The following is a 10,874-nucleotide window of genomic DNA, read 5'->3' as shown; positions in this document are numbered from 1 at the left end:
TTCCCTCTACATCAGTATTTTTATTGTAATGCATGCTTTGTGGTGTATTTCATGTGTTGGGCTCCAGAGGTGAGTTAACACCTTGTACTACTGGGCAAAATAAATAAAATAGTTTCACTGTCCCAGTTTGTCACCCTTTCACAATATAACATACGATAGGTGAAATGAGATGAGAAGTAACTGCCTTCCACCAGCTTTTCAGTCCTTCTCTTCACTCTTTGTTCTTCGCCACCCAAACATACCTATGTGCTGCTGCAAACATACCACTGTCTGTCTTCTCACCATCCTCCCCTACCTATTTCCTTCTCTGTTGTATGCTCTCCTGGCTGCTCTGCCATCCATTTTCAGGGTGTAATACCTATATAGACCTGGCAACCCTCAGCCTCTGCTGTAAGGTAACCTGGTATTTCTTCAGCTTCTTTCTCTTCCTTGGTTTTCCTCTGCTTCTTCCTCATTTTTTTTCTTTTTTTCTTTTTTTCTTTTTTTACTTTTTGCTCTGTCTTTTCTCTCCCTTCCTTACTGTCCTAGATCTGTTTCCTGTGGTCCCATGGATCATACCTGATAACTTTTGCTTTGACTCTTTACCTTTGCTCTGGCTCTTTCTTCCATAATTTATATGGCCTTTACAGACCAGGCAATACTGTTAATCACAAAGAGGTTGGGAAGAAACTGCTCTCTCTGGGGAGCTAGATATAATTATTCAAGACTTTTGTATTTTCTGGTTCTGGCTTTTGCCTGAGATGGGATGATGCTCTAGATGCCTCCTGGAGCAGAAATGGCATGGGAAATCCCCATGTGCCCAAGCCCAAGCGAGTATTTAGCAGCTAAGCTTGGACTGTGCAATATTCCTTGGAAGAGTGAATTTGGATCTAGACAGATTCAGTCTGAATCTGGATTCAGATCCACATGAAGGGGGAACCTAGTTCACAAAAGACCAACAGGAGGCCTTTCAAATCAAAAAAGTATCCCACGCCCAAGATGCTCTTCAAAACTTCTGCTTTCTGTTTGTTTACACCTTCAGTCCTGCTCTGATCTCCCTGAACACAGACAGCTGGAGATCTGGTGGAGTTGCCACAAAGACACTTGAGGCAAACAAAATGCTGTGGTGGGATTAAGGTTATTTATAATAACCGGTTACTCTCTTTTTAATTGTAGCAGATGGAAAACGCACCCATGCAAATGCCAGTTGCAAATGGATTAAGAATATTCATGGTGCATACCCCTGAAGACTCCAGTGAAACGTCTTAAATTCCAAAACATGACTTTGTAGTACTTTTGATGTTGGGAGTAGAAAGTAGGGAGAAATAGTCTTTTCTCTTCAGGATCACCTTTAAACGTTCAGACCTCTTTGTGCATTTGTACTGACCTTAATGTAACAGGCTCTGAGATCTTCTGAGCTCTTCATGAACGTCAAGGTCCTCAGTGTATTTCTGAAGAGTCATTCTTGCCCTTCTCCTCCCATTCTGCAGAGGTTGTGCCTTTCCAGCATGGAAATGCTCTTCTGATAGAGCCCCTTCAGCTGTGGTGATTAAAGTCTGAGTCTGAGATATTCCAGTTACCAGCAAAATCCAGAAAAGAAACTTGAATTTGTATTATTAGCTTAACAACATCATTATGAATGATTTGTAGGAAACAATGCCTATTCCTACATAAACAGTGCAAATAAAACTGCTGATAAGCACTTTACTAGATTGAATTCCTCATCCTTTTCTTTGAGAGAGTTCCAAAATTTAGTATGCAGCTTGATCAACTTCATACATGCTTGAGTTGGGCAGGTCAAAGCTAACATGACCCTGCACAAGCAAAAGCATCCCTCGCACGAGAAATCACTTTCAGCTTATTTACTATATGAGAAAACAGTCCCAGATCATTCCTTCCCTAAGGCAACAGGAACATTTCAGTGTTTCCTTAACCACCACCACCCTTCAACACTTTCCAGGAAGCAAGCCTTGTTCTCAGGATGGCCCCAGCTGCAAGGTCATTAAAGCTGAGATGAAGCTGATGAAGCAAAATTATGGAACCCTCGACTTTAACGTATTCAGAGGTAATAGGGTTACCAGTTGGGAAGTACGGATGTTGGTGCCTGGTGCTGTTGAACGTCTTTTTACTCTTGATCCCACTTAAATTCTTTCATGTATGAAACTCTAGGGCTTGCTTTGCAATGAGTTGAGTGCAGGATTAACTTCACCTGCTTACCTTGTTTATATTAACAAGACTGTTTGCATGAGTTAAATGAAAGCGTATGTAAGCTGCTCTAATATTTTTAATTAAAAAGATAGTACAGTGTGCTATACAATACTATGTGGGTGGCAGGCATTAAAGCAAAAGCAGAGAACAGAGTTAAGCAATTCAGGTAGTGAATCAGATCTGCTTTGAATGACAAAAGTTTTGGAGGAACTCTTTGAAAATACGCCTATCACAGGCCTATATAGTGAGCCTTTTAAAATCAGACTTCTTCCAAAGTCATGACACTTGGGCCAGGACTGGAAATCATCCAAAGTGTTTCGGTACTGTGCTCCTGTATGATTCAATTTTGTAAAGAATTAGAGGTTTTTGGAGGGACTGTAACCACTTCTGGAATGTGGTAAATTAAATCCTTTGTTATGTATAGCCAGAAATTACAGGGGTTACAGAAGTGCAAGTCTCTCTCCATTTCAGACCTTGCCACTGGATACTTTCCACTTGGGGAGGGAGGGTAAAGAACATGACGGGGAGACAGGTGTCTGCTGGGCACTTGAATCCAAGCACCCGGGTCCTGCTTTTGCTCCTGTTATCTCAGAATTGGACAGATTCTGGGAGAGATTCTGGGAGATCTGCATGAGAGACAGAGCACTTAGTCCTGTGCGAAACACCCGCAACTCTTGCAGGCTTCAAGACAGCAAATCCTGTCTTTGCTTACTCATTATTTGTATAAAGGAAAAGAAGGAAGGAACTATGAAAGAATAAACATTTAAAACATCATATCAACAGCAACAACAAAACCGGGGGTGGGGGGAAATCTGGCATACAGAGCTCCCTTGCTTAACTGAGCACAGACTTAGAAAGAATATTCAGTGGCACTTAGAGCAGAGAAATGGCTTGTATTTGGCAGTTCACAGTGCATACAGCAGACCACAATGACAGCAGATGTTCCACAAGTCCAGGAAAATTTCTGAGAAACCCCAGAGTTTTCCCAATAAGAGTCCATTGATTTATTGTTGTCTTCTGAGTACTGGACAATGTACCAAAGGGATTAACAGCTTAACTGTAGCCAAATAATTGGTGGGGATCTGCATTATTATTACTATTATTAACAGTAGTAATAAACTATTTCAGTCTTCTTGTTACAGACAGGGGAAACTGAGGCATGGAGGGGATGAAGTGACTTGTTCAAATACTCCCCACGACCCAACCAAAAATAGAAGGCAAGTGGCTCAAGTCCTCTTACACCCCAGTATTCTGTGATGGTTTAGTACAGAAATTACAGTTTGTTACTTGCATACCCCTGGCTATTCTGGCTCATAATAGTAATATTAATAAGTGAGTACATTCTAGCTGTAAGATGAGGCTGTTCATGCTACAGGTGAAAGTGATAGTAAGGCTGACTTGCAAACCTTATCTCCCCAAAGCCTTTAGTATTTGTAGGTAGTTATGTGATGATCAAAGCCAATGCGTTGGCCAAAGACTTTGCAAAGGCATCACCGCTTTGCAGGTTTTCTCCCCTGGTTCCTGGCGATTTAACCATTAAAGCAGGATATGATACAACAGGCCAGGGGTGACGTGCTATTTTATCCAAGTTTATCGCTGCTCTTCTCCTTTTCACGAATGGCAGGGAAGCGGCAGCCGTACACAGGGACAAACAGCCGTCGCAGCAGCGATGCTTTGAACCCCTCCGTTCCCTCGGGAGACAGATTTCAGATAAAGCCCAGTCTGGAAAGTACCAGTGCCAGCGCACCGAGCGCTGCCACCCCCGGGACCGGGACCTTCCCCTTCCCATCACTTTCCCTGCCTGTATTTTGTCCCCCCGCCGCCCCACACCTTCCCCCGCGCTCCCCGCACCCGCGGGGCCGGGAAGGGCAGGGGGTTTGTCCGACTCCCCCCACCGCGGCGCATCTGCCGCGGCCCGGCCCCGCCTCGGGGCCGCATCTGGCGGCACATCTGGGCGGGCGCGGCCCCTCCCCGCGGGCACATCTGGCGGCGGCGGGGGGCGGCCCGACGCCGGGGCGGGAGGAGCGGCGGTCGGCGCAGCCCCGCCGCCGGCCGGGGCGGGCAGAGCCGGCGAGGCGCGGAGGGGAGAGAGAGGCGGCCCGATGGGGCGGCCGGCCCGCAGCCTGGCCCCGCTGCGGCTGCTGCTGCTGCTGGCGCTGGGGCACGCCTGGACTTACCGGGAGGAGCCGCAGGACGGCGACAGGTGGGTGAAGTCCCCTCGACGCGGAGCGCCGCGCTCCTCTGCTCGTCTCCCTTCCCTCCACCGCCTCATCTTATTATTAGTTTTTTTCTTCTTTCTTCTTGCAGGGAGGTTTGCTCCGAGAATAAAATCGCCACCACCCGCTACCCCTGCCTGAAGCCCACGGGCGAGCTCACCACCTGCTTCAGGTGAGCGTGGAGCCGCGGGGGGCACGCGTGGGAGCTCCCCCCGGGGCTGAGCGTGGGCGACACACGCGTGGCGGTGGCGAGCTGCTCGCCTCTCCCCTGCCCCAGCCCGGCTTGCCCACCGCTGGGGAAACGGTGCCGTGGTCGTGTCCCTTTCGCGTGTGGCATCCCCGAGGGGAAAGGGGTTAGGAGCGCGCTGCAAATGTCACCGCAACGGCACCGCTGGAGGGGGTGCGAGGGGGTCTGGGTGCCCTGTGCTGCCTGACAGTGGCTGATTCAGTCCCTGAGAGGGGCTTCCTTCGCTTGGATGGGTAGGTACGTCCAGGAGGGCGGTTGAGCTGCATCAGTTATGGGGTAATCGGTGAAATCAGCTGGGCTCGTCCCAGCCGGAGGGACGTTTACGTTAGGTATAGATGAATCAGCCCTTCAGAATGAGCCAGTGCTTCAGCAACCAGCTCTGGGGGAGACTTCGTTAGAGGCCTCTCAAATTAAGTAAGTTGAATCCAGCCGTGTGTTTTCTATCTTTCCTTTCCTTTTTTTTTTTTTTTAAACTGTGTATTTGAGAAACATCATCTGTTTTCAGAAGAATTTTAAAACCATTTTAATGATGATAAATGTCCCAGAACACTTGACAGTATAGATGTGCTTGTGGAGAAATATACACAAAACATGAGCACACACGTATCCCTTTACTGATGTCCTCTGATTAGTCCCATTCACACAGACGAGATGTTTCGTCTACGAAAGCTGCTTCTTCCAAGAGGTTGCATTGTGGAGTTGACTGTGCACTGCTTGTGTGTGTGTGCATGTGTGCGCCAGGGAGCCAAAAATGCGATAAGGCACACTGGTGCTCGTGAGAAGTGTTGCAGAGATCTTTTATTTATTCCCATAGTATTTTATCTTTGGCATAAGTACCTGAGAGCTTTAATTTCGTGATGCAGCAGCATTGTGCCTTGCCCATGCACCCGCCTGGGAAAGCGTTACAGCACTGCCTGTTGTTCAGCACCATTTATATCCTTACAGCCCATCTTTCCCTGCTTCCCTTTTCTGCTTTCTCCCCGTCCTGTGAAGGTGAGGTAGAAGCCACTTGTAAGCAGCTCTCCAGCACGCGGCACTTTTTGGAGAGAGGCAGCGTGTAGGTCTTGCAGGGAAGGAAAGTGCCTGGTTGAACCTCCAGCGTTTCTCTGATTCGGGAGCATAACACTGGGGTGGGGACGAGGCTGTGCTGAGAGAGGGGGGAGCTGCTGAAGGAGAAAGCTGGCACAGGAGCTGCATAAGTACAGTGCATTCATGGGCATCCTGCTGTCACATCCTCGCTGCTGCGTGTCCCCAAACCCATCCCCGCAAAGCAGACCTGCTTTGTGCGGAACTGAGGAGGACCTCACAGGCTCCCCCAGCTGCTGTGGGTCACCATGCGGAGAAAGCACAATTCTGTCCTGCTGCCAGGTCCCGCTTGTAATGCCATTCATCCTTGCTGAGGTACTGCTGACCTTTGGGCTCTGCTTGTGCCGAGCCTTTCCCGGCTCCCCCCCTGTGTGTTCCCAAGCAGCATTCGCCATCCCAAATCAGCACAGACAGTGAACAAGAGCTTGCAAAACCCTGTATTGCACTCTAGGTTGTTGTGGTTCGTGTTTTAATAGTTTATCAATGTCTATGAGTACTAGGACTTGCCTTTAAAATTTTTTTTGATTTCCACACAGTGACACGTTTCCAGGGTCCAGCCTTTAGGATCGGGTGAGGAAGGCTCCGTCCCCATCACTGTGAGCTCCTTCATGATGTCTGTTTGCACAGGAGCAGGGCAGCATCTCCCAAACGAAAGCAGCAGAGCGGCTTTGCACAGAGGCTATTTTAATTTTAGATTAATTGATATTGGGAGGTTGGAGCTGATAGTGAGATGAAAGGAAATATGCAAGTGTTGACCAAGCCTGTGCTGTCCCAAGGTGGGTTTCATTTCACAGGACGTTCAGGTGCCTTAGGATTCAATTTTGGCATCTGGGCATGACAGTGGACAGTTAAAAAACTTTAGCTGGGACAGAAACTCAGCTTTGGCTTTAGGAAACTTTCACGTCAGATTTCTGAGGAACTTGATTTTGGTGGTCCAGTATTTATTCTTACTAAATCTCATTTTTTGTTTTCCTACTCTGTTTTTCACCATCTCACAGCGACTATAGTTATACATCATATAGTAATTAAATTGTTAGAGAAAGTTTAAAGAGATACTTAATGTCAGCTATTTACAAATGACATGCACATCTAATTTCTTTCTAGGTCAAAGTGTTTTTTCTGTGTAGAGATTAAACAGAATGACACAAACTTCTGTTCACGTCATAACACACCAGGCACAAGGCAGCATGCACTGCTACTGATGATCTGCTGTACAAGTAGTTAAGTAAAAAAGGAACACATTTTAAGTCAGATGTCAAAATTCCTGAACAAATGTAGTTTTTGAAAGCATGAGTTCTTGACTCAACACAATTTTATCTTTTTTCTTGCTCCTGTTGGAATTTTTCAAGAAAATCAGCATGTTTGCACAGCACTTCAATTAAAAAAAAACAAAAAACTTACTTCATCATAAAAAAAATATTTCTTGAAAATTTCTTTGACGAGATTTACTCGTGAATACAAATGATCCAAATGCAGGGCCAAGCCAAAAGCAGGGCCAAGCACTGAGAATACGTTGGCATTTTTCCCTGTGGTCATAGCAACCTTGTACATAATTAGATGTATTTTTCCTTTTTGAATGTGTGCAGTCTGGCCCTTGGCTTGGGTTTATTTGTATTTTTTTAGATGTTCTCTGTATTTATTTTCATAAGAGTACAGAGGAACAGATGCAAAAGGCAGTTGGAGCAGATAGACTACTGAACAACTCTGCTGGCATGCTAAATGAGATGAATGGTGCTGCAGCTTTCTTCAGTGCTTCCACGTGCTGTCACGTGCGTGTGACAATTCATTTTGTGCATCCTAACTGTAGTCCTTCTCGCGACACACAATTCCAAGTTCAGGAGGCCCATCAGTTTATTAATTAGAGGTGCCTCCTCCTTAAGAACCAGCAAAGCCTGATCACTTCGTTAACTGTCTTATAGCAGGAAAGTTAAATATTACATTTGGAGAGAGCAGTGAGTGTGTTTTGGAATGACAATATCGAGACTTAGCAGAAACATTTGCTGGTAGGAAGCTATTTGTCAGTCACCACTGGTAGGAAAATTGAAGCATGAAACAGATGGGACAATGAGAATATCTGTGTCACCAGACTATGTAAATTCCTTTGTATGCCAGACACTTAAATATTGCTGTAAATTTATTTGAAATAAATAGCTTTGCTCTTTTTCAGAAATTGTGGATAAAAATAAAGGCCCAAATTAACAAAAGCGGTATGCAGATTGTGATAGTGCCCTGTACGCTTGGCTGGCCTTTGCCCTGAATCAGGCAGGTGGAAATTTGAACCTGGATCTGCATATCTTGGAGGAACACTTCAGCTACTGCCTTCTTGGGCCAACAGAGGTGCTTTTTCTTTTATTAAGCTTAAACTGTTCATTTAATCCCCGCTCAATTTGCATATCAAATTGACTAAACTGATTTCTTTTTTTAAACAGACAATTGAGCTGGTGAGAAAAATTATCCATTTTGCTCTGAGGTCATGGTGAGCTCTCTCTATTCTGTGCATCTTTTGCTAAAAGTGAAGGGCGCAGGTTCCTCAAGGAGCTGAGTATAATCCTGTTCTGCACATAGTGACTGAGGCCATCCTTCTGCAGGACCAGCAGGGAGTAAGAGGTTGTCAGAGATTTAGAGTTGTTTTTTTTTAAACAGGACGAACATGTTTCTGTGGAGGCTGTCAGCTTCTTCACCTGATAATTAGCAGCTGAGAGTATTTTACAGAGGCCCTCCCTAAGTGTGAGATTTTAAATTTTGCAATGAAAGGTAGTTCTATGCTTCGTAACAAAACAAAACAAAAAAAAGTCAATCATACTGCAGAAGAGAATACATGTATACTTATGCCCTGCTTAATTCTGATGCTAACCAGAGATCGCGTGCCTTGAAAAGCATTTCTTTTTACTCTCTTGAATGCTGATATTGCTGATGGAGCCTACTATTTTTATAGACTGTATCATTTTGCACATTCTTATAAGATAAAAGTAATTGCAAGTAAGTTGAGTGTAGCTGTTTCACAAAGAGCAGCACTTTCACTAATATGCCCTTGGGGACTGTATGCAATTCCTTGTTCCCAGATACTCAGTGAGTGTGCTCCAGAGCTTCCCAACAGGAAAAATAGAAATGTGGTATATGATTTTGAAGCTTTCAGCTGTAGTAAACAAGGATAACATTTTGTCATCTTATCTCCTTGTTTTTCTTTTTAGGCATTTCTTATTGCTGCTGTTGTTTGCTCTCTGAAGTTTTGCTGATCATTTTAGTTTTAATAGATTTGCAAGAGCCCTGATTAACATTACAGTATAACATTGTAAACAATAAATTTGTCCGATTAGAGCACAGTACTGCTTAGTCTCCAGTTATCTTCCAGGGTAATGCACTCCATGGCAGAATTTTGCTGAAAATTTAAGAGTGGATAAGATTTTGAATTTTGTTTTTGTTTTAAGAAAAGCAAACATACACAACAGCTGTAATTCCACAGCTGCCAAAAGAGTTTCCTTATGTTTCCATAAACTAAGAATTCTTCTTTTGCACGTAGTTCAGTGGTGAAGTGCCATGAGCTGCTAAGTCTGCACGTCACTCAGGGTAGCATCACAGCATCTGAAATGTGCCAATGCATCCTGCTACTGCTGCTGAGAAGAGCTGCAGTTGTGTCACTTGGGGTTTGGATCGAAAACGAGGAGTGTCAGAATTTATTATGTTAATCTGTTCATCCTATGAAGCAGCCTGTGATGTGCAGGTACAGAGCTTTGAGCTCTGTACCAAACCACCACCACGAAACAAGCTGCTTGGCAGCTCTGCGATGTGGCACAACCCTGCCAGGTGTGCTGTGCTCTGCCTCACCTGTACTTGCTCTGGGCCAGCTGGCTAGCACACTGTTTAGGAAGAGATGCAACAAGCACAAGTGTTCTCTGAGTTCAAAAGTTTTTGTTTTTTTATATATGTAAAACAATCTTACTGTAAGTTGCTGTCACAGGTAGACTTTTGTGCATAGGAATAAATAAAACTCAGCTTTGGTAAGTTGCTTCCTGGCAAAACAGAATATTCTACTATGATGGTAAGACATCTCTCTCAGCTCCCCCAGAATTTTTTTCTCACTGTTGCACAGAAAGTAGCAGGTTAAGGCATCACAGTTGTGAATGCAGTCAGTCCTTGTTTCGCCTTGATTCCCTTGGCTGCGAGTGCTGAGGAAACGGGCTGCTCTCAGGTACTGAGATACGCTGTGAGTATCTGCTGGATAAGAGTAACACCGCAGGCATACACCTACCTGTGGGCTGTCCTAGGTCCTACAGCTAGAGATCTTTATTCTTCCTGAATTTTGGTGAGATTAGGGATGCTTTGCTCACCTGAGATGTCAGGTATGTGCGTCGTTGGCTGTAGCAAAGCTTCCCGCAGTAAAACACGGTGGTGCTGTGGATTTACGGGGTGGTGTCTCCTTGGTGCGGTCAGTTCACTCCCAAATGAGGCAATAGAATTAATGATCCTCCAGAACACTGCCTAATTACCGAGAGTGGTGCCCTTAGGTAGATAGTGCTACAATTAAAGGATGAGGTCTGGCAGCTAGCTGCTCGTGTAGTCCGGAAGTTTTTCATGTTCACTTCAAAGCACTTTGGAGAGCTTTAAAACTGGCGAGCCGAGAGCTGTGTCTGAAGTGCCCTCCTTGGTGGTTCGATCGATAATGAAATCCAGGTGCATCGCATTATGGTTTGCATCCACAGAATATAGGGTTAAACATGAACTGACTTTCCTGGGCATGGCGTCTAGCACAGAGGCTCCAGACGAACAGAATTGTAGCCCCAGGGCCTCCCGTGGTTGATACAAAATATGTAATAAAAATCAGCCGCCAAAGGGAATATGACTTTTGTAATTATCCTGAGTATTGTATGCGCTCCCTAAGGTCAGGCTGCTTTGTCCTTACAGGCGTGATTGCAGTCGCTCTTGCTAGCAGCAGGGCGTAATTAATACTGGTATTACTGCTCCCACCGAGGCAGAGACCCCTTGAGCTGGATTGTTCTGCGCTGGTCATGGTCAGAAGAGATGAGGCGGAAGAAGGAGGGATGGGAGGATAAAGATATGGAGCAACAAGGAGGAGAAAGGGGAAAAAACAGGAACAGATAGAAAGAAAAATGGGTAAAGACACAAAAAAATAGAGAAAT

At 45.3% G+C, this 10,874-nt stretch overlaps 1 protein-coding gene across 3 annotated transcripts in view; it reads left to right on the top strand.

Moving 5' to 3' along the window:
* Window positions 1-4,200: 4,200 nt before the first annotated feature.
* The window catches only part of CCBE1 (collagen and calcium binding EGF domains 1), a 95,776-nt gene continuing 89,102 nt past the window's right edge, over window positions 4,201-10,874 (top strand). Inside the window, exons 1-2 of one of the 3 annotated variants that reach the window (XM_048052279.2) lie at window positions 4,201-4,390; window positions 4,495-4,575. In XM_048052279.2, coding sequence (XP_047908236.1) covers window positions 4,290-4,390; window positions 4,495-4,575 — 182 coding nt within the window. In that variant the 5' untranslated portion in view covers window positions 4,201-4,289. The remainder of the gene's footprint in view (window positions 4,391-4,494; window positions 4,576-10,874) is intronic. The other 2 variants (XM_066989111.1, XM_048052278.2) reach the window with 2 other exon arrangements.

The sequence above is a fragment of the Anser cygnoides genome, chromosome Z (assembly GCF_040182565.1).
Source record: "Anser cygnoides isolate HZ-2024a breed goose chromosome Z, Taihu_goose_T2T_genome, whole genome shotgun sequence".
Classification (NCBI taxonomy): Eukaryota; Metazoa; Chordata; class Aves; order Anseriformes; family Anatidae; genus Anser; species Anser cygnoides.
Note: the sequence above shows the minus strand (reverse complement) of the source record. Positions and strands in the feature narration are given on the sequence as shown.